The 25,252-nt window shown below is 39.6% G+C and overlaps 1 protein-coding gene across 3 annotated transcripts; it reads right to left on the minus strand.

Annotated features, from left to right (window-relative positions):
- Positions 1–8,045: 8,045 nt before the first annotated feature.
- dbpb (D site albumin promoter binding protein b) lies at positions 8,046–23,158 on the minus strand. Of its 3 annotated transcripts, none has more exons than XM_017473621.3 (5): positions 22,639–23,158; positions 22,177–22,402; positions 17,756–18,136; positions 11,036–11,280; positions 8,046–10,247 (listed from the first exon to the last, which is right to left on the minus strand). In XM_017473621.3, exons 2-5 carry the CDS (start codon positions 22,364–22,366, stop codon positions 10,029–10,031), a joined length of 1,035 nt encoding a protein of 344 aa, XP_017329110.1. In that variant the 5' UTR covers positions 22,367–22,402; positions 22,639–23,158; the 3' UTR covers positions 8,046–10,028. The 3 variants fall into 3 exon arrangements, with proteins under 3 accessions (XP_017329110.1, XP_017329118.1, XP_053536988.1); XM_017473629.3 differs by having other exon boundaries at positions 22,213–22,402; positions 22,639–23,153; XM_053681013.1 differs by lacking the exon at positions 22,177–22,402 and having other exon boundaries at positions 22,639–23,155.
- Positions 23,159–25,252: the final 2,094 nt, after the last annotated feature.

The following is a 25,252-nucleotide window of genomic DNA, read 5'->3' on the forward strand; positions in this document are numbered from 1 at the left end:
CACACATCTGGTTTGTGTTTTGAACACTAGCTAAAATTCCCATGTAAAAGGACCTTTCACACAATTCCTTTAATGCCTACTGAGCACAGTCACCCACACGGTGACACCATGACACACAAATGCAAATATACACAGACACTCTCCCTATCATGCAGGCATGCACCTCGTATTCTCCATCTTTCTCTTTTTCTCTCTCTGTCTGCCACAGACCACACACTTACAAGTGTGATAACTGTCTCACACTCTCAATAAAACCAAATAATAAATAACTGTTAACTGTGATGTCACTGAACTTCTGAGGATCTCTTGAATGCACTTGAAATTATCTTCATTAGCTACAAGTTTCTGCCAAATAAATAAATATGTGTAAATGTGTAAATGAACATCCTTGCATTTTCAGCAATAATTCAGCAAACTCCCAGGTGTATTAATTAACATGTTGTCATGACACACAGGTAAACAAGAAAGAAAATCAACAGTATTAATTGTTCAAATGTTTCATCGATTTTTCTTTTTTTTAATCACCATTTTGATGCTTGTCACATTGTCTCCAAGTCTCTTCCCAACTTGCATGCTTGCAAAATTTTGCACTTGTCTGATGGGGAAATGGGTGATATATTATCATACAAAAAATAAACACAGTGCTCTCTCTGGAATTACTGGAACTCGATAACAATTCCCAATTAAAGGTCATGCAAAGGATGTCACTGTTTTTTATCTGCTCAATCCAAATTCAAGAGACATCTACTTTATCCAAAATAACATTTTCAAAAGAATTTTCTTAAATAAAAATTCTCCCATTTGTACACTATCTAGCCAAAGGATTTTTGGACACCTGACCATCACACTCATATTTGCTTGTTTGCAAGGACACCCACCCTTTGCTGTTATAATAACACAGAGACAAGGGGACCCAAATGCAGAACACAGACACATGACTGAAAGTTAACAGGATTTATTGAAGGTCGTGTGGAGTGAGGTTGTGTGAGAAAGGTGAGTTAAAATAGGTTGGTCGAGGTCGGAATTCAAACTCAGGTTGGTGGTGTTAGCGCCGAGTGCAGAGTCGGTGAACCACAAGGCAGGGCTGGGTGCAGCAGGAAGTGAGCTGAGAGTGAACCTGGAACACAAGGAGAAACAGACAAGATAAACACAGGAAAACTTGACAAAGGAAACACTGGACATAACACAAATTGAAGACGGGAAGTGTACCGCACTGAACCCAGAACAATCTGGTGATGAGTGGCTGAAACACTAGGGCTTATAAATGCTGGGTGAGTAGATGAGAATCAGGTAAGATCAATCTTCAAACAGGCAAGGCGTGTAACTGAAGTGTTACACCCAGACACATTTGCACACAACATACACACAAAAGCAAGGAGAGAAAACACTGGAACACAGGGAAGTAGACAGGATCTGGCTGGACTATGACAGTACCCAGCTCTCAACAGGAGCCTCCGGGAGACATGCCAGGTTTGTCCTGGTGAGCTCTATGGAAGTCTTGGATGAGTGAGGGGTTGAGGTTGAAGGAGCGGGGCACCCAAGACCGTTCCCCTGGTCCATATCCTTCCCAGTCCACCAAGTACTGCAAACCAATTCCCCTGTGGGGTACACTGAGCAGCCTCCTGACCGTGTACACCGGGGATACATGGAAGGATGGGTGGATGCACCAGGATTAATGATGTTCTTGATGGTAAATGGGCCTAGATAACAAAGAGTTTCTTAGAGCTGTTGTTGATGGGAATGCATTCCGATGAGAGCCATACCTTTTGGCCTAGCTGGTAGCAGGGTGCAGGGGTATAACCACAGTCAGTCAGGTGCCAGTGGCAATCAGCAGAGCGGAGAAGGGCAGACTGGGCCTTCTTCCATATCTTGTGGCAGCTCCTGATGTGGACCTGTACCGACTGGATGGCAATATCGCCCTTCTGGGTGGGGAAGAGGGGAGGCTCATAACTCAGGGAACACATAAAGGGGGACATACTGGTGGCAGTACTGGACAGGGAGTTGTGGGCATACTCAATACAAGGAATCTAAGAGCTCCAGGTGGAGGGGTTCTTGGTGGTGATACATCACATTGCTGCTTCCAACTCCTTATTAGTCCACTCCACTTGGCCATTAGTCTGGGGATGAAAACCCAAAGAGAGACTCACAGTGGCCCATAGAGCATTACAGAAAGCTTTCCATACGTGGGGAAAAAAACTGGGGTTGCAGTGAGACATGACAGTATGTCCTGGGGATACCATGTAGACTGACAAAGATGTAGTTAGTCTGCAGTCTCATGGGCTGAGGGGAGCAACAAAGTGTACTGCCTTAGAAAAACAATCTTTTATGGTCAGGATGGTGGTTTTACCTTGCGAGGGAGGCAGACTGGTGATGAAGTCTAAGGCAATATAGGATCAGGGGCAGCTGGGAGCAGGCAAGAGTGGCAGGCAGGTGATGTGAGGCTTTGCCCCTAACCAGAGATGGAAACTCGAGTCTGTGACTTGGACTCGAGTCACACTTACGTCCCAAATAATGACTTGACTTGGACTCGTGAACAACTGACTCAAGACTTGACTTGGTCAGAGACTCGTGAAAAACAAAAGTCTTTTTGGTTTGGCATTCCCAATTACACCACATGACAGCATCAAATACCACATTTTTCTATTCATTCCTCATTCATTCATTCCCCATCAGTATGTGCTAAAGCAGCAAATATCACAACAATTCATCTCTAAACACACTAAGCCAGCATTATTATATACATATCTGTACATGTGACACGTCTGAAGGGATGTGTTCATGACCCATTGGAAAAGTGCTGCTATATAAATGAACAATAAACAATAACAATATAGCCAAGACTAACCTTGTGATAATCTTCGTGTTATTTAATTTGAAAAGTAATGAATTAATCCAAAAGGAAGCTGTGGTGTTACACAGCTGTCAGGGGCTTGCTTGCTGTCCATTTTCAAGAAGTACAAATGTTTTCATGTCCTTTACATTTAGCTTCATACACTGTTAATTACAATAAATAGCTGAAAGAACTGTTGCTAAAAATAGAACAAAGATTTGAGACTTGACTTGGACTCCATCTCAGAGACTTGAGACTTGACTTGGACCCCACCTCAAAGACTTGAGACTTGACTTGGACTCCACCTCACAGACTTGAGACTTGACTTAGACTTGGATCTCAGGGACTTGTGAGCATGTCTGCTCCTAACACACACAATACAGGCACTGACAAAGGCCTGGGTGTTGGCTTCCGTGGTTGGCCACCAGAAACTTTGCTTCAGCAGGCCTAGGGTGCGATTGGAGCCAGAGTGACAGGCAAAGCAGGTGCAGTGACCCCACTGAAGGAATATACAGAGTCAGGGACAAACAGACAACCAGGATGACCATTACTTGCATCAGGTTGCTAAGTTTTTAAGACCACTGCCTTGATCTCCAATCTGAGAACCCTGACAACACAGGAGGGAGGGAGGATGGTGTCAGGATTTAGGCCCTCCTCTTCAAGGGTGAATTGGCGGGAAAGGGCATCCGGTTTAGTGTTCTTAGGCCCCGGACGGTAGGTGATGGTAAAATTGAATCAACCAAAGAACAAGGCCCAGCATGCCTGATGGGAATTTAGATGCTTGGCGGACTGGATATGGCCAGGTTCTCATGGTCAGTCCAAACAGAGAATGCGTGCTCAGCCCCCTCAAGGCAATGCTTCCATTCCTCCAATGATAACAGCTAGTAGCTCACAATTTCCCAAATCATAGTTATGTTCAGCTAGGGAGAGGCGGCATGAGAAGAAGGTGGAGCTTCTGGTCAGGGACAGATCATTGGGAGAGCACAGCACCCACACTTGAGTCAGAGGCATCCACCTCTACGATGAACTGTAGTGAAGGGTCAGGTTGAATCAACACAGGAGCGGATGTAAACAGTTTCTTCAGTTTGGAGAGGGTGGACGGACTCAGCCTTGGGATTCATATGAAGGGCATAGAGGTGGAGGTCAGTCTAGTGAGGGCTGCTGTCACCCGGCTGTAGTTTTAATAAAACTGCAATAAAAATTGGCAAACTCCAGTTACCATTCGAGCTGCCTGAGGGTAGTGGGTCTGGGCCACTCAAATACAGCTTGGATCTTCTCAGGGTCAGCTTTAACTTGCCCGCTCTCGACCCCAGGAATGTGACTGTGTTAACATGAAACTCACAGTGCTGCAAGACTTAACAGACATGGAGGGTGTGCTCAGTGAACGTGCAGGAGAAAATCAGGATGTCAACCAAAGTGGCAGGGGGTACTTGTTCTTCACTGTAAGGCCCCAATAATCAATACAAGTGCAGAGAGTCTTATCTTTCTTGGCCACAAAGAAGAAGCCAGCACCCATAGGGAGGAGGAAGGTAGGAAGATGCCAGCAGCGATGGACTCAGCTATGTATTTCTCCATGGCCTCTCTCTCAGGGCGGGACAGTTTATACAAACAACCAGAGGGGAGGGCAGCCCCAGGGAGGAGGTTGATTTATGTCGTCCTTGCTAAAAACCTCACCCAGGTCATTGTAGTTGGGAGGCACAGTGGAGAGATCTGGACAAGTGGGCATCAGCTCAAAACTGTGGTAGCTGCAGTGAGAGGTGAGTGACAAAAAGGGCTCCAATTCGTGACCCCCCTTACTGATCAATCTATTTGGGGGTTGTATCTTTTCAACCAAGAATAGTCTAGCACCAGCGGGGTACCTGGGGAGGAGATTAGGTTCAGCTGAACCTTCTCACAATGGTTCCCAGAAAGCACGTGGAGCAATGGGGCAGTGTGATGGGTGATCCGGGCCAGGAATTTCCCATCCAGTACATTGACAGTAATGGGGGGTTGCAGGGACTTTATAGGTAGTCCGGACTGTGATGCTAACTCCTTTTCCAGGAAGTTATCTTCAGCGCCTGAGTCAATAAGCGTGAGTAGGGGAACAGAGAGCTGGTTGTAGCACAGAGTGGCAGGAATCTGAAAGCGCGATAGAGGGTCAAGAGTGGCAGCCGTTTGGCTCACAGTAGTCCCTTTTCTACTGGTGAGCACCAACATTTAAACGCAAGGAGCAATTAGCAATGGTGTGGCCTGGTTGGCCACGATCGAAGCATGTACCAGCCTGGAAACTTCTCTCCCTCTTAGCAGGAGTAAGCCAGGTCCGACCCAGCTGCATGGGTTAAATGAGACTGAAATTACCTGAGAAAACTAATTAGCATAGACTAACAAACACTTCCAAGCAACACTATAGAATCAACAATACTGTACAATACAGCAATTCTAGTGGCAAGAATATAGATTCATCAAGTAGATAGTATTCAAGAGTTAGAATCCTACCTTACCAGTAGAGAATAAATTCAAGATAGAAGAACTTAAAGCACACTGAATTTTGAGCTTCCTTTCCTTGGATTGGTTGGTTGAAAACCATCTGAAATTCATTGGTGAAGGAGATGATGGAAGACCACAGTGCTGGCTGCCTGTCCCAGATAGCATGGGCCCAAGCTAGGGCATCTCCCCTCAATGGCCCAGTGATGTGGGCCACCTTAGCCTCATCTGTGGCATAGCTTAAGAGATGCTGGGAAAACACAAGAGAAAACTGGAGGAGGAAGGGCTTCCTAAGTCACCCACATAGGGTTCAGGGTCTGGGACATGTGCTTCACGTTGTGATGGACTGGGAGAGAGGGAATCACAGTGGTAGGCCATCTGGGTCAGTTGGGGAAGGATATGGTTGAGTTGCTTAATAGTTTATCATGGCTTGGTGTCTCGCAGAGAGTACATGAAGCTGTTGCTCATGGTAAAAGTGGGTGCCATGGTGGGACAAGGCTGACTACAGGGGAGCTGGCTCTGCTGGGTCCATGTTGGCCAGATTATTCTATAACTTTATTCTTTCTCCAACTGATTGTAATCAGATTGATTGAAAAAACCTTACTGTAATTTCACCTTCAAATTAACTGCTAAACCTAGAGGTTCACATACTTTTGCCACGCACACGTATGTAATTTGTACCATTTTCCTCAATACATAAATGACCAAGTATAATATGTTTGTCTCATTTATTTAATTGGGTTCTTTTTACATACTTGTGTGAAAATCGAATTATGTTTAACATCATATTTATGTACATATACAGTGGGGGAAATAAGTATTTAACGTGTCAACATTTGTTTTCATTTGTTATTTGTAATAAAGCGGAATGATACAGGAAAAAGGTATTGAACACACTAAGTAAAAGCAATTCTCCAAGGCAAGGTAAGCCAAGGAACCAGCTGAAATCCGTAAGTAATTATACCTCCTATCTGTGAAAATTAATCTCAGCTGGGTTAATAAATTGATGGTCTATAACACAGCTTTTCGTTAACAAGGTGTCACACAAGAAGCATCTCATGATGGATAAAAGCAAAGAGCTCTCCCAGGATCTTCACAACATTATTGTTGTGAAACATATTGATGGAAATGGATACAGACGTATTTTAAAACTTCTGAATCCTCCAGTAAGCACCATTGGAGCCATTATCCGCAATAGGAAGCAACATTACTCCATCATCAACTGGACATGCACAGGAGCTCCTCGCAAGATTTCTGACCAGGGAGTCAGAAGAATAGTCAGGAGAGGAGCCCAAGAGCCAAGGACCACTCGGAAAGAGCTCCAAAAAAACTTGGATAAGGCAGCAGGTGCCATCATCACAGAGAAAACAATAGGCGATGCACTCCACTGCTCATGCTCACCCCACAAGACTCCATTACTAAAGAAAAGGCATGTCGAAGCTCATATAAAAGTTTGCTACAACTCATTTGGACAAGCCTATGAAATACTAGGAGAGTGTAGTCTGGTCAGAGGAGAGCAAAATGGAACTTTTTAGTTGTCATACTACACACCATGTTTGGAGAAGAAATGTCACTACACATCACCCTAAAAACACAATACCAACAGTGAAGTTTGGAGGTGGAAGCATCATGGTGTGGGGCTGTTTTTCATCACATGGTACTGGCAGACTTCATATAATTGAAGGAACGATGAATGGAGCCATTTACCGGGAGATTCTTGAGAAGAATCTGCTGCCATCCACCAGGATGATGATGATGAGACATGGGTGGACCTTACAGCAGGACAACGATCCAAAGCATACAGCAAAGGACACTCTCAATTGGTTTCAGAGAAAAAAATCAAGGTGTTAGAATGGCCCAGTCAGTCACCTCACGTGAATCCAATTGAACAAGATTTAAAGACAATATGTTTAGAAGAATGGGCCAAAATCACACCTGAATACTGCGGCCAATTAATTTCTTCATACAGGAAGCGTCTTGAAGCTGTCATTACAAACAAAGGCTTCTCCACTAAGTATTAAATAAAATTCAGTTAGCGTGTTAAATACTTTTTTCCTGTATCATTCCACTTTAATACACATAACTTCATTTATGGACTTTAATGTTTGGATTTCTTGAGTGTGAATTTCATTTGAATAGCCTCATTGGAAAAATAATTACTGAAGAAAATGTTGACGCGTCCAATACTTATTTCCCCTACTGTGTGTGTAATTATACACAGACACACACACACACACACACACACACACACACACACACCACAAAGAATCTGACCTGGCCTAGAAACCTTTTGTCCTCACATGCAGGAAAATTATACAAACAGCAAAACATTTGTCAGAGTATCACAGTTGGAACACTACAGAAGTGAGTTGCATCATGAGGTCACAGAAACATCAGCTAAACATGCCAGAAATTCTTTAGAAGGTTTACAAGACTGCAGGCCATATTTTAATGACAAATGGTTGTTCTTACAATTTAATCATAGCAACCGTGACTGCCAAATAATAAACAATTAATGATTTCACCGTGTTAGGGTTTAGAAGGCATACTGCCCTTCAGAGTAGAGAGACTGAGAAGTTTCGTGCATATGTTTCCCCCGATATGTGGTTAATGTTGTGTCATGAAATTATTCAAAGTAAGGCAAGCATTTTTTGAAATCCATGTATAGTAAAGTATATTTAGGGAATGTGACAATAATTTGAAGACCTGCAAGCTGTAACTGTAAAACATTAGACACAAAAAATAAACAAGCTTTGTGAATAAGAATTGTTTATTTGTGTTCTCCATTAAAAGACATTTCCTTGAAATACTTTGGCTAAGATCAAAGTGGTCACTGGGATGCATAACTCAAGGACGAGGAGGATGATCATCTTGTATTCTTGTATATCATGAATCTGTTAAACAAGATGGAAAGTTGCAGGGAAATCATAAGGTCACTGCTGACACAAAAGATAGAGGTGAGAGGGGGCGGGAAGCTGCACTGCTCAAACACCTACATCACCAAAAAAGACTAACTGGAATCTCTAAACCGAAAATAAAAGTGCAGTTCAGTTCCTCGACAGTTTGTGGTGACCACTGGCAACTACGTGAGTGTCTCAGAGGGTCTATAATGCACTCTTCAGATAAACAAATCCACCTGGCACCAGCTGGCACCGGTGAGGGCTATCAAATAGGAAGTGGCCTAAAATATGCACAATTAAGGAGAGAGTTGTGCATTTACAGGAACAGAAATACAGAACAAAGCTAAACGAAAAACAAAGGTTCATCATATTACAAGTAAACGTAATATTTAATACAATAAGAATTCAAAGAACTGTATAAGTGATCTAAAGAAAGAAAGAAATATAGAAGCAGAAAGAAGAAGTAAATATTCAAGGTGCTATAACAAGGGAAGTGCGCCATGCCATGATGTCAATGCAATTATATTGAGATTCTCAAAACTGGAACTTGTGAAGATTAGCAAAACTCAAGGACATGATTTGTAACTGTTCCCGGTCAGTCTCTGAAATTCCAAAATTCCAGTAATGATGGAGATGTAAAACTGATGATTCCTGGAACAGCTTTGCACACACAAAGGCAAGCAACCTACAAAAGCACAATCAGTCCAAAATGCAAACCTGTTTGGAAAATATACTAAATATCTGTATACAATACAGACGGTATGTTGTACACAATCTGGTAAGGATAATTTTTGTCATTTGTATCAGTATTATACAAGCGTATGCTTTGCACAGCAAGGATAATTTCTATAGAGGGTGCAAGTATGCAAGGGATTTAAACACTGTGGCACCAACAGTTCTGGTGATCGCAGACGTAGTAGTGTTAAACTGTGTGGGAGGAAGGACAGAAGATGTCTATTTCAGTAATAGAAGAAAAAGGAAACTGAGTACATGTGTGAAGATTCTTTTCACAATACATTTACAATTCAAATCAATGAACAGAGCGAAGAAAAAAAAAAAGGAAGAGTCAATATTAGGCATCACTATCCATCCCATTTTCCCCTCTCTTTCTGTCTTCCTCTTTAAGAACCCAATGTTGCCTTTCTCTGTTAGAACTGCTAATCAAATTTTTTTTTTTTTTAAAGAGAAAAAAAAAAGAAAGCCAAAACTCAGGAAATGTCGTGTCTTCCAAAAAATGATCTGCTTGAACTCTTTCATCACAAATGCATAAAAAGTAAACAACTAATTAAGTGCTTGAATAAACCCAAATTATAGTGTGGTTTTTTTTCAATCAAATTTAAAAACATTAACAACAACAAAAAAAAACCCTTTAGCTTTCACAGTCAGAAATTATTATCCCACCAATTTGATGAAATCTTTACTCCAGTATTACTTTCCCCCTCTCATCTATTATAGTTCTGTCCAGCCCCCTGCAAGTGCTTTTTAAAATACTAGCTAAAGATGCTTAAAAATACTAGCAATATTTCTACATTCTCTCTCATTCTCACACTCTCCTGAAATATTCTTCCCATTAAAATATTCTCAAAATTCCTCTTCCCATATTGAATGCCTCTATTTATAAAAATATACATTTCTCTCCTTTTTGGAAAAACTTATAATCCTATGTTTACTTCTTATCTTGAAAGTATAAACAGGCTTCTTGTCCATTTCCCTGCATTACTCTTAATGTCCATGGTTTTCTCTTTTTTCTCTGTGCCTTTGTGTGAGTTTCAGCTCATGTCCATTGTCGCTCAACACATTCAGCGTTCTGTATACGTCTTTTTCTTCTCTCCTCCTCATAACTGCTCGACGTAGCGGCTCTCGTATTTGTTGAGGATGTTGCGGCAGCGGCCAAGCTCCTTGCGCATGTTGGCCACTTCCTGTCGGAGCACAGCATTCTCCCGCTCCAGAAAGGCAGCGCGCACCGAGATCTGGTTCTCCTTCACTCGCCGCGCGTCCCGCGAGCGCTTAGCCGCCTCGTTGTTCTTCAAGCGCCGACTCCAATATTTATCATCCTGTACACACAGGGACAAAAAAGAAAGGCAGATGAAAAAGAGATCAATGCAGCCTTTCTTTATTTAAGGAGGGAGATAAGTAGAAAGAATATGAAACATTCAAAACACTACAAGCACTCCTTGCTTTGAGGCACTATGTTGGGTTTCAATGTCTGATGATTATAAAGCTGAATTCAGAACGCATTTCCCTTAGGGATCCATAAAGCACTCTCTCTCTCGAAGTTCATCTATCTATCCATCTATCTATCTATGAGGCAAGTGATACAAAGCAGAAGTGGACAAAAATAGAGTCGGAGAGGGAAAGACAGACAGAAGTGTGTATGTGTGCAGTGATGGTCTATTCCACAGAGGTGGGGGAAGTAACAGTTATTAACCCTTCTAGAATCACAAAAGAAAAGAGATAAAGATTGAGCTGCATCTGAACAGGGGCTCTGCTGTGATTTAGCAGTTTAGGTCTGAGTGCCAGAACAAAGGCTCATACAGTACAATGACACCACAAGTGCAAGAGAGCAGTGAATTACACCTAAAACACAGAACAGATCTTAATTGCTACTCAAGAATATGTTATCATTTGCACAGAGCTTTTCAACTTCACTTCCAGGATAATGGAGTAAGTTTCATAAGATCACACTTTTATATGCCAAGAAAATAACTTAAAGAAGCTGCCTAAGTGCATTTGCAGATCTATAGCTAAAGGGGATCAAAGGAACTTAAATGGGTTATTTACTTTACCCCAATCAAACTTTGTGGTGCTAATAAATTATATACAACACACTGCGAGTTTTTACCTTTAAGCTGTCAGGGACGAGCATCTTACGGGCCTTTTTGATCACGGGCTGTGGCTTGAGATCCTCTTCAGTAAAGGAATGTGTGCGGGGGTCAAACGCCTCCTGACCTGGGACGCTGGACAGGGCCACATCAGCGGGGTCAGGGTCAAAGGTCGTTAGCATATCATTGGCGTTAGTCATGGGTGGAGCAGTGAGTGGCGGGCAGGAGGATGACGGAGTAGGCTCGAGGCTGCCCTGAGGAGGACCTAAGGACACAGAAAGACAGGAAAGTGCGAGCAGGTAAGGGACACGTTAAGACAATTGCTGTACACAAATGTATAAATAAAGTGACTGAAAAGTTCAGACCATGAGATCAGACTACAAAAAAACTAGAAAGCACTGTTCCTCTTAATGTAAATCATAAAACATTTGAGACGCAGTTGTAACAACAGTGTAAAACTGTAAAACCACACTGCTGCTGCTGTACATTTACAGTGGAATTTCAACAGTATTAATCTGTTGTTTAAATACATAACTTTATTGTTAATAAAACAGAAAATCTGTTAAATTACATATAACTTATGGTTTTATAACATAACTATCATGTTTTTCTCCAACTTCACCATTAATTAACCAACCAAAATATATTATATTATAACAGTGTTTTGCAGTATTTATTACCCAAATGCATTATGGGAAAGAAAAAAAAGTCACCTGACAGAAATAGCACATGTGAGTTGGATCCTCACCTCTTTATCCATCTCTATCCTACTAATTATTTGTTAAGTAGCCGTTTCATTTAACTGTCAATTATTCCATTGATCAGTTATTAAAAAGCTTATCATATTTCTGATCATCATAAGATAGCTAACTTACTGACTTTTTGTTGAACCAAAATAGTCAAGTCGGTTTGATTTGCAAGGATGTTTTCTGATCATGTGTGTACATCAATCTAGCAGCATAGTGAAGAATGTGAGACATATGACACACTGTTTCATTTAATTATTTTCTCGTTTAATAATTGTTTTTGACAGAGAGCATTGTTTTTGTAATTTAAGTATATTAAATTTAACTTATTAAATATCTTATGGCTGGCCAATACACTATATTCAGTATAGTTTCTTAAGACTCACTGGTGCAAGATTTTATTTGTTGGAATTAACTAAAGATTTTAGTTGTTGTCATTTTGTGATAGAAGAGAGAAGCCGTGTGTACATGGGATTTCCTTTTTTGCAACAGTTTTTAGCTAGCAAATATTCTACGTGTACACGTGACGAAACCAAATCTCTGTTACGTTACATTAAAATAAAAAATAAAATGCTTTAAGTACTGTGTTACATTTGTCACATCTGCAAAATGATTGCAAAGGCACACTGTTTAGCCATGAAAATAATTGACAAAGAACATTTTCTAATGGTTTAAGGGTCTCTGTGTGTGTGTGTCTCCAGCAGAGTTTGTATTAGTGTTAACATAAAGCAGTCTTTTACTTAAATCTTAGGCACTGTGTGTATTCCAAAACTACATATAAACTCCAAAATACTGAAAGAAAGAAAGACAGAAAGAAAGAAAGAAAAAAAGAAAGAAAGAAAGAAAGAAAGAAAGAAAGAAAGAAAGAAAGAAAACCGCTATGTGATGTATTTTCAAATATGTCACTTATTTGTAAATTTTTTTTATTTTTTTTTAAATACCATGGAGGTTCACAGTGTATTTTTTTTTATATATAAATATTACTATACTTTAGATATTGGCAACAGTGAACACTGTTAATTTTACAGTGACCAAATAGCAACTCCAAAGCCAGTTGCTTACTGGTTTGTTTTACAGGAAATTTTTTTATAGTGCAGTAATAAATTGTATAAATCTGTAAACTTTTAAAGTCACATACACACAATCCCCTGTACTAGGGATGTAACTGAATATACATATGAACAAAAGGTGTAGTATTCAAGGGTGAATACTGTGTGTGTTTTGTTGTTCAGAGACTAGGGTATCATGGAATCATAATAAAAAGGAATCATGTTTAACTCAATCAGACATTTCTGATGGAGAATGCATCACACTTCTGTAAGTGACTCTCGATAAGAGTACCCAAGTCTCCTGTGATGCCTTTATTGCAACTTGGACACAATTGATTGCACTAATTACATCAAGAAAATATTGGCCTGTTCACCCTGAGTGTAAGGAAAAATAATGTACAGTACTGTGCAATAATCACATATGTATAAAGAAATTCTGTGATGCAAAAGATAAGCAAATGAAATTTCTCCAATTATCAATGATTAAAAGAGCAGTAAAAATGAAATCAAATGAATATTTGATGTTGCATTAATTCTCTTAGATAAGGAAATTAAGCGGCGTGTCTCTTGAAGCACCTTGGAGAATTTATAACACTTCTGTCTTTGCAGGTCCCAGACAGCCTCCATGACATGTTTATCAGGAAACAGGTCATGTTGCAAATATACATTAAAATGTATATAACATATTTTCGTTGCTTAAGACTTAATAGTATAGACACAGTACTGTATCTGAGTAACATCCTAATTATCACAGGTATTATGGGACTCAGGTCTGAGAAATGCGAGACCGGTCTGCCAAATACCCCAAAGTTGTCGGTATCTATAAAAGGGATTGTGTGTTTTCTCAGAAATAACTTCTGCAATGCTGGCAGCCAATTCTGAACATGATTCTAAGAGGACAGCCCTCAGGATTTAAAAACTGTTCACAAGCATCATGAGCCAAAAAATCTCCTTGCGGTGCATTAAAACACTCTCGCTTTGTCTGCTATTAGGAAACTGAATCTTTTTCTCAAAATATTTTTTCATTGCCATTTGTTTCTCTACAGCTCATAGACTGCTTTCTATAGCCTAAAGTACACTCATTCCTGAAAAAATACAGATGAAAAGATTTACAGTGACTTCTGAATACGGAACTACACCCGGGTGTCAATCAACTCTGTACATGGGTGTACAGAGTCACCCATGTAACTCCTCTCATAAACTTTAATCAGTCCATACAGGATTTCGCAGAGATCTTTGTGCTTTTTTTGTGATTAAAAAATGCTTGGTTTTCCTATGGCTCTTTTCAATTTAATTTGCGATCAACTTGCAGAGTTTCCTGTGATTTTTTTTTGCGGTAAACTATTCGAATTGGAGAAAGTGCAATTGCATGAAATTGTTCTGCACGGACTTTCGCAGTGAGGTTTGTTAGTAAATGAGACTTTTTAGCTGTACTCATGTTAGACGCACGTGAATCAAAGAGGGCTTTGGCTGAATGTGCATTGTGATGATGTCACCTTGGCCCAAATCTGTGGAAAATCTGCAAAAAAATTGCAAAATAATTGCAAGCTCCTCCGATAATTGCGGTGTTTGCTTGATTTTGCATTCATTTCTGTGATCGCAAAATCATGAAATACTAGCGGGACCATCTAATCATGGCTGTGGTGAATTCAATGAACACACACACCATATCATAGAGTCATAGTAAGGGTTCCTGCCATTACACACACTTACATATTAAACACACACACACACAAACACACACACACACACATACATCCATCCAAATGTGTGCATTGGAAATACTATACACCCTCTCTGAGGCTTGGGGGGTTTTTTTGCATCAGAGCCCACATCATATCAAATATTTCAATTCATGTTGCTCTTCTTTACATTTCCACCAGAGGGCAGCAGGTAAATAAGCAAATATTTCACGACTGAACAACAATTCTGTACTTCACTCAGCTCTCTCACACCCACACACAGACACACACAACTTAAAAGAGATCAATATCACCTCAACTATATGGACCTTAGGAATTTATTTAAAATACTAACAGAACATTGCTACCAAATTACAAATGTGTGATATGATGACCTCTTGACATTTCAACCGAAAGTCTAAATGATTTGATTATATAATACCTCAGCATACGAAAATAGAATAAAACAAAAGAAAGGAAGCCAGAATCTCTCTATAGAACATCTGTAACCTCTCTCTCTCTCTCTCTCTCTCTCTCTCTCTCTCTCTCTCTCTCTCTCTGATGCTCAGAGTAAACATTTACTCCGAAGTACAGTTGTTCTCTTGCACGGTCACACACGCACACACATGCACACACAAAGCTAAACTCCTCCCATTCCTCCTCCACCCCTCTATCTATCTATCTATCTATCTTTCTATATCTCCACCCCCTTTCCCTCACTCTGCTCCACACTTTGTCCTGGCACGTGATGGAGCATGTGCACATGGATCAAGAGTGTTAACACATGCACACACACACATCCTGTCATTCTTTATGTATGATTTTGTTCCGTCTTGTCCTTCCTTTCTCTTCTATTACTTTTCCAAATCACTAATGTTAACCGTCTCTATTCCTCTAAACCCTCAATCCCACCCCATGTCTTTTGTGCACTCTTTTATCTTGTATATAGTCCCTCTGTCAGCGTGTGAGGACTGATAGCAGTTTACTTACAGTACATTCCAAACCCAACCCAATCTTAACTGCTTTATAACCAGGATAAACAAGGGCCACACACACACACACACACACACACACACACACACACACACACACATTAACCAGTCTTCTAAACAATCATTTTAAACACTGCAATATACAGTAAGTAATGTAAATATTTCTTCTCTATCATATTACGGCAGTAATTACTGTACATCGCAGTGTTTAAAAGTCTCATAAATTATACTTTTAAACACAGCAATATTCAACAATTATTGCAGTAATATGATAGAGATGAAATATTTGCATGGCTTAATTATGTAAATCCTACAAACCCCTGAAACCTTTTAATTAACATCTCAAATCCTGCAACTGAATACAGAACCCATATACTCACTACTGCCAAACTGCCAATAACACAAACCCCCTCAGGATTTTATACATTACAAGCGCCAAAGGGAAATGAAATACAGGTTCTGAGACATACATCAGAGCGGAGACTTTCTACCAGTCTGGGACTGGTTTTTTTTTTTTTGGCCTTATCCACTTATACTAGTGCAGACAAAGTTTCTGTTTCCAGTTCACTGATACATTTTCAATTAAAATGGGATCACACAGAAAATAAAATAATATTTAAGGTACTTATCACTACAATAAAACAAAGGCTGATGTTTCTGGAAACATACATACCTTTCTGCAGTGGATGTAGTGACACTGAAGTTATATCGAATTCAGATATTGTGTCACAATAAACACCAAAGTGGCATATGATTCCTGCTAAGAACGTTACAGCCTTTTTATATATCGATTTTGTATAAATAATAAGATCCCTCATTTTTCAATTTATGAGTGCCTAATATTTCTTGAAATGCAAGTATGTTATATATAACACACTTTTACTTTCCTAACAATATGTCTTGGCAGAGTTATTTTTTTAGAGTCTGTTTATGTTTATATTTAAAGATCTGTTAAATAAATATCACCAATCAGAGTAAATGATTTGAGGGAATAAAGGCATAAAATGTACACAGTAGAATAACTCCACACTAACCATAGGCTTGTGAGAAATAACAGTATAATCGTCCCTATATTATATTACATTATATTAATAAACTTGCAAACTGTTAGGCATTTTGGATGGGAGCTCCGCAAAAACATTGGAGTACGCTAGTATGAGTTGTCACTCCAAAATACACCGAAAAAGCAGTCTTTTTTCTCCCCAGTAAAACAGGAGATGAGCATCGACATCATCGACATGTGAATCTGGAATGATCTACGGAGGTGTTTTTAACTGTCTGATATTAACAGACACTTCCTGTTAGCCCTATCCCCTTCCTCTAGCTCACGTTCTCTCAACACGCACACATTTGCTTGTGCCCTTGCTTTTTGACAAGGTAAATAGAGAATATTTTGAGTTCATTAACGTGAAATAAAATCTATCAATGCTTGTTTGACTTAGCGAACATTAGACATGTATATTTAGTCATTTAACATCGGTTATCTATATTTATTACATATGCCACTGAAAATTTTGGCTGAAAAATGAACGCACTACGGACAGTTTTAGAATTGCTAAGCAGCCTACACCGGGTGTCTTTGGACTGGAGGAGGAAACCGGAGGAAACCCCCCAAAACATGGGGATACAAACTCTGCACACCCATGGCAGATGTGGGATTCAAACCCCCAACCCCGGCGGTGCAAGGCGAACATGCTTACCACTAAGCCACTGTACCCCCTCTAACACTTTTCTTTCTGTTTTTTTTTCTTTTTTCCGTTATTTTTGATCTTCTCTCTCCTGCAGTCTCCTGTGATTAACTGTTTAATGCACATCGCTTACACTTATACTGCATTTATACGCATAATGCAGTGATACTGTAGACTCACTTAAAAATCCACAATCCAGCTGTGTTTTCGCAATTGCTACAGTTCCCGACTGCACAGCTAATAATATTATTATGCATGCCCCTACTCTCCTTAAACCTGAAATCTTGGAATGCACGGTTTTTAGGCTAATGGTTTATTTTATACGCTAATGGTTCTGGGTTATAGGGTAATGGTTCTTGTAGCAATATTTTAAAATCATGAGCATGGAACAATCAATATCTCACAAGCCTGCTGTACAGTGTTGATTCTGTTGCATCGTGAAATTATTTTGTTCTAAAATTAGCTGGATAATTGTGAATCATTATTCTTATGCCATCTAAATAATCCTGCCTTTTTTTGCAAGCCCCAAGTCAAAGTTAAAGACTTAACAGCAACAAAAATTGTGCCCACCAACCAAACTCACTGTGCAAGCAGCCGGCAGATCCCAGCATGCTCTGCTGCACCTGCATGTCCAAGCCAAGCAGCGTAGGTGGTGAGGCGGCAGAAGCTGACGATGAGGAAGAAGAAGAGCAGGGAGAAGGGGATGTGGAGGGGCACTGTGAGCTCTGAGAGGGGATCTGAGCTCCGTGCATGGCCATGCCGTTCTCCGTCAGAAACTCGCCCAGGTCCATGTAGTGCAGCTGGAATAAACCGGGATCAGACGCCACTGTCCGCTCCCACAGGCTCTGGAAGGTGCCTGGTCCTGTCCCTAAACCGCTACCATCTGCAACTTGCCCATTGCTGTTTCTGTCACGGATGGAGCAACGTCCCAGAGAATCCTCATCCATGTCCAACCGGTCCTTATCTGAGATGCAGAGAGGGAAGAAATGCAATGTAATCTAATCTCCATATTGGTTGGTGGAAAATATTACTAATATAAAAATAAAATAAATCATTACTCTTCCCTTTGTAGCTAATGTTTTAAAGTATCGGAATATTAGCTATTTTAGCTACATTCAGTTAAATAACAGAATTTTACAGAACCAATTTTACAAATGTAAATTGTTATTATTTTGTCTTCTGGGAAACATAAATATCTTACGTAGTTTCTGAAGGGCAGTGCTAAATGAAAAAAATAATAGCAATTTACACTGATCATCCTGTTCAAAAGTTTACATCCCCCTGGATCTTATTGTGTTGCCTTCTTGAGCATCAGTGAATGCTTGCACCTTTTGTAATAGTTGTGTACAAGTCCCACCGTTGTGAAAAAATAGATCACAACATCATATAGTCACTGGTCATCGTCAAATATGCAAAGATGCTGGAAAAACAAAGAATGTGCAGGACCGGGAGGATTTTTCTGAAGAACATTGGGCAGTTTAACTGCTCAGGACAAACAAGGGACTCATGAACAACTCTCACAAAACAAACACAGTCATTGATCATCCAGGTAACAACATAGAGTATTAAGAATCAAGTGTATGTAAACTTTTGAAGCGGTTCATTTGTGTAAATTCAGTTATTATTGTGTCTTGTGGACTATATGTAAACATCTGTTATATGAAATAGCTCATTCAGAGCAGAACTAAATAAAAACAAAAAACAATGCCAGTTTTTATGATCCCTCTTTTTTTTCCAATTATTAATATTTTGAGATTCTGCATGTTGTATGTAAACTTATGACCTCAAATGTAAATGTCCACATTATCCAGCTGAGATTATTCACTGAAACAAAGGTTGATACTTGGGAATAAAGTGATTTTCATAGCTGTAATTTACAGTGTTTTCTATCAAAGCATGCTGGTCTTGATTCAAACTGAGATGTAATCCATGCCCTATTTAGGCTCATTTCAACTCAGAATTCCTCTCCCGGAGTCCTGGAGAAGGATGCACCAAATCATTAATGAATAATGATGAGGCAATATACATGATGAGTTGAATTATTTATACCAGCATTCCTAGTGGGAGCCTTTATAATAGATTTTACTTTTTATTTCATTTTCAGCTCTGTAAAAAGTCATGTTCTAAAGGAATATCAATGAAAATATGTACATATAGTGAGAAGTATAGACAGAGCACCTTCACTTACTATGCAATATTGCTAGTGCCATCACATGACTGTAATTATCTTGTAACAGAAGTCAACTAACCCTGTATTCTTGGTATGTGTTCACCTCAGCAGCTTATCTCTGCGTGCAAGGGCATGAGCTACTATGATATACCTGACTTATATACGTAACGCCCATTCTGTAGATCACTCTCGTGCACATGGTTGTGCTAATCTGCACATATAACTCTAATTTTGCTCAACCACAACGTATGCTCCCACGAATGGTACTCTCTCTAAAAGGTCTCAAGAAAGAAAAAAACAAAAAAGCTGGGAAGGCTGGATGATAACCTTGAATCATCTGAACTGGCCACAGCTGTAGGCACAGACAGAACACAAGGAAGCGGTAAAACTAGAGCTTCAATCATATCACATTAGTCTCATCCTCCCTGAAAACAGCAAATCCACTTCTCACAGCAGATGCTGCTGCTATTATAACGCATACTATTAGAGTTGTCATTAGTAGTCGCACTCCACTACTGATGCTCAATAATGATGATATAATAGTCCATTTGACAATTAAAACACCAATTCAATATGCTATGTCATTAGCAACCAGCTCCACATCATTACCAGAGAGCATTCTCATCATGTATGACATACACATGAATTTAATAAAACTGAAAAAACTGCGATAAAACCAAGATCTTTTGACTCATAAGCAACCATCCATTGCTATTTCTACAAAATAGCAATAAAAAGGCTATAACATTCATTTGTCAGAAATCATATGACACTTTGGTGTTTATTGTGTGACACGATATCTGAATTAGAAATAACTTCAGCGTCACTACAGCCACTGTTGAAAGGTACATGTTTCTAGTAACATCAGCCTAGTAACATCCTACTCTAGCAATAAATGTCCAATTTAATTTGTGAATTTACATGTGTGTATCTGGAAAAGGCAGAGCTTTTCTTCATTAAATATGGTGTTTGTGGTAACATACATTTTAAATATGCCAATAAACTGCTCTTATTTATTTAATTTAATTTTATTTATTGCTTTTTCTGAGCCTTGTGACCTAATGGACAACATTTTGAATTGTTCCAGAGGTCCTGTATTTAAATAATTCTTGCCTTCCAGCTATTTTAAATATTTCATGATGCTCGAATGGGGGGGTTGGGATCAATGTACTGATCCGTTTTTATAGCTGAATAGCAATAAATCCCATATATTTGACTGGGTGTAGTTAAATGCTTGTGGGCTGGCATTTGAGCTGCAAATAAACCTTTGGAATTAATGGAGCAGGTGGCTTTTCACTTGGTTTATAATCAGTCTAAGATCAAAAAGACTGATCCTTGACCAGGTTAATCATACACCAATTTTGCATAGTCACTGTACAAAAAAATCCGTCAGTTTTCACATAGGATCACTTGTCATAAAGCAGATCTTGTGGCCAACAGCTGTCAACATCTCCTTCTGCAAGGACATCTGAAAATGTGGGGCACTTTTTGATTGAGTGCACCAAAGCTGAAAAAAAATCTTCACTGATTGTGGCAGATTTTGCCTCTGGTTAGACCATTTGTTATGGTCTACACTGTTGTCTATTCTAAAGTAGAATTCAATTCCTACTAAAGTATTTCCCTTATACAGAATCCAGGTTATAGACACATCCTTTTTTTGTGCACGTTCTTGAACAATTCAGACGTTTAGATATGTAAAGCTAATCAGAAGCCTCTTTGCTCATGCAAACCCTACTGAAATTTGCAAAACCATTTTAAACTTTTCATATACACCACATATATGAAACACTATTTAGCAATGATGGCCCAATGTGAAATTGCCTAATGCGTGTATTATTTTTAGTTTAAGTCTTATTCTAACTATATTTCTAATTGTCTCGTAGTAATCAAACACCAAAACCAAAATCACAGGATATCTAAAGTATTAACTAAAAGCCAAGGCATGCGCATGTAATGCCCTGTATAAAAATGACCAATAAACAATTATGGCACAAACCGCAAAAACAATGACGTATTAGATTATTACTAGTACACCAATAACACTACTGCATTCATACTGGCAGAGATACTTTGGGGTTTTTTTTTTTATGGTACTTGACAATTTACTTGACAGTAGGTGAAGCAATGCTTGGCAAGAAGGAGTGGGCAGAGTTAAACTTTATGCAAATGAGAACTCATATTCTAAACATGAACCAGCAAGGCTTATGTAGCAGATCCTCTCTTGCGACCAATCACGCTCATTTATGTGAATTATTAAGCTGTAGGCATTTAATTCAACAAAGGGAATTGTCACAGCTTGACCTTCTCTGATCTAATTTGTGAAGTGACCACATGGCTTGTTCAAAAAATAAACCAAATGCAAATTCAAAACAAAAATCAAAAGTGCTAACATGAAGCGCCAGTATCACAAAACAAAACATAACCACTTTGGTTAAAAGGTAATGTTGCTGCCATTCAGGCTTGTTAATTGCTTATCCGATCCTTTGTATGCAAAGAAACTGATGTACCTGGAGCTTCACCAATTTTAGTTGAGTATCCCTGCCACATACTGTACTGTCAGCTGCTGATATCTGCTATGTTGGCTACAGGCTCAAGGTGTTTGATAAATAAAGAGCAGCTAGTGTTTTCACTGCAAATAGCTATGTAATTTTTGCAGCCATATCACACTAGCCATGAGCTACCAGGAAAACCATGGCAACTAGTGGCAAGATAAAAACACCAACTGGCAAACCAACACAGAGCGACTTTAGCAACATAGGGCCAAAAAATAAATGATGCCAGTGTGAACTCTGAGTTAGACAGTACAGACAGCAGCCACACGCGTGTGGACGTACCCTTCATTTCACAGCAGTCTTTAAAGCTCTGATCACCTTTGAGTGTGGTCTGTGGTGGTGATTTGAGGTCAGGACCAGTGTTGACTGGTCCAGTGTTCAGTGAGTCTCCTCCTGCATGGTCTAAGCTTCTGAAGTGTATTTTGGGTCCAGAAGGGGGCAACAGGCGCTGTGAGGGAGGCCTTGCCATCATCCAGTTCACTATGGAGAGCTGGACCAGTACACTATACTACTCAACACACACACACACACACACACACAAACAAACAAATCACAGTGTGCTTTACAGTGGAAAGAGCAACTACAGGCATAAGCACCAATCCAGTGACAGCTCAAGGACTGTAACTAACAAGGCCCAGGCAAACTACAGTATACCAGTGACTAATCAATTATTGTACTACTGTAATCAGGACAAGCATTAAAAAATACTATATTAATAGTCTTTCATTGGAAATTGATATTTACCTTTAGTCTTCTTGAGAGCACAGAGCTCAGAAAAAAGACAAGAGTGTCATTTTATTGCATTTGGTGGCAGTCCAATGGATAAAACGCCTTCACTTATTCCGAGGTGGCAAAATATTTGTCGGCTCAAACTTTAAAAAGCTCAATTTTGCGACGTATGTCCGTGCATACATATGTCCCAACAGCCTAAACTGTCAGACAGCAGGAGAAACAGGTCTTGCAGAAAGAAAAAAAGTTGCTCATAGGAAGACAAGGAGTGAAAATCCCAACCATGTTGAAAATAACAGCAGTAATAATGCACATCAACTAAAGCAAAGGAAGCAACGTCGTCCCAGCAAAAACAAAAAACAACGAATGAAAACAAAACCGAAGAAAAAAAATGCAGGACACGGGTGCAGCTGCGCAGTGCCGGTTGGTTGGACGTTATCGCTTTTTTTCTGCAGCCGTTTCTCCTCCTCCTCTCTGAGCGAGCACGTGAGCTCCGCGCTCAGCCGGAACGAACCCGGGGCAGTCACGTGACGTCACATCTCCCGCGAGCTCAGCAGACGCTTGACTGAATGGAGTGAGGAGAGAGAGGATGGCAAGGTTTCCGTCCACAGCCGCATAATATCCCCCCCCCCCCCCCCCCCCCACACACACACACACACGTGTATGTTCAGATAGTGAAAGCTGAATGTAAATCTACACAGCATGCTATTTTGTGACACATATTTGGTTGTAATGTAATATATATTACTGTCATAATAATCCTACTCCATGTACATATACATACACACCAGGGCTGGAAGCCACTTTAATACTTATTATCTCTCTCTCTCTCTCTCTCTCTCTCTCTATATATATATATATATATATATATATATATATATATATATATATATATATATATATATATTGGTTGGTATGTGTGTAGAATGTGCATACAGGTGTGTGTGTGTGTGTGTGTGTGTGTGTGTGTGTGTGTGTGTGTGTGTGTGTGTTTGTCACAGCTACACACATTTAAGAGAGATTCGTCAAGATTTAGTTTCTTAATTTTATATTAAATATATATATATATATATATATATATATATATAGAGAGAGAGAGAGAGAGAGAGAGAGAGAGAGAGAGAGAGAGATCGTCATTTATTTTGGTGTAAAATATCTGCTGTATAGTAATGACACGCCTCCTCATAGCAGAATTATATTTTTATAATTAATCTCAAGTCTTAACAGTTGTCAGGCTAATGCTTGTGATTGTCTGGTATCTTTATGGATCACCTGGCCTATACTCTTCATACTTGAGCAGTATTTTAAACAGCAATTTTAAAGTGCTTTCATGTTTTTATCTGCTTTATACTCATGAATATGAATTGATTTGACACACCGCCCAATCGAAGAATCATTACACACACAAAACGGATCATTTTTGCTCGCAATCCGTGGACTTGTTTGGCGTCTCTCTCTCTCTCTCTCTCTCTCTCTCTCCACAGAGGAACACACAGGAGAAGCACAAGCGCTTTGGATTGCACGTGTACACAGCACGCGGAGAAGCCTCTGGTCGTGTCCTCGTACTCTTTCCTATTGGCTAAGAGGAACAAGGTTTCCGCCCCTTGAATCCGGTCATTGGCTGCCGCGGTCTAATCAATCCCGCCCCCGTAATCTCGCCAGTCACAGCCGCGTGAGACTACACAGTTAAGACCTCACGTTGGTATGTGTGTAGAATGTGCATACCGGGGTGTGTGTGTGTGTTCCACAGTTACACACATTTAAGAGAGATTCGTCAAGATTTAATTTCTTAAATTTATATTAAACATATAATCTATTAAAACATTTTCTCACCCACTATTAGTGTAATTTAGCTGATAGTCATCCTGCTGTTGACATGGCCCTATTTAAATCTAAAGTAAATTAATCCTCCATGTACTCCCTAAGAACTAATTACTTACAGGCTACTTACATTTAAAATAAATAAATAAATAAATAAATAAAAGCAGCACACACGACTGCTTTGTAGCCCATAGTGAATTTCCTCCAAGCAGATAGAAAGAAAAGCAATCATGTTTTCTTGGAATTTAACATAAAAATGAGAAACACTTATTCTGCCATCCTGTGGTTAAAGTCGAGATGTGCAGCTTCAAAAGCAAATAATGATCGGGTCACTTCTGATGTGTTACCAGGTAGTAAAACTTTCCTAAACATTGCTACTATTACAACAGGTCTGCATTAAATCATTGGCATTGGTTGAAGGAGGAAAGAAATGGGACCCCAAGCAATTTCTTCTGGAACTACTATAACCCCAGCAGCATTCTTCATTTTGTGACTTTAGTATTATTTGGGTTAAGAATGAAGCAGAGATAGAACCTTATAATACTAAGGTCATAAAGCTCATGACTGTAAGGCATAACACAAGTCATTAAGCTTATTCATCAGTGTTATAATCATACATGATGAAACATAAAACGTTGCCCATATGGTCAGATCTGTAGAAGTGAGCAGGAATTACTATTAGAAAGATAACCCCTATTGACATTTACTTTCTTGTGGTTTTGGAAAGGTAAATTGCACTCTCTCCTATATTATTATTTTAACAAAACAAGTCAAATAAAATGCAGTAACAACAGAATGAACAACTACA

The sequence above is a fragment of the Ictalurus punctatus genome, chromosome 1 (assembly GCF_001660625.3).
Source record: "Ictalurus punctatus breed USDA103 chromosome 1, Coco_2.0, whole genome shotgun sequence".
Classification (NCBI taxonomy): Eukaryota; Metazoa; Chordata; class Actinopteri; order Siluriformes; family Ictaluridae; genus Ictalurus; species Ictalurus punctatus.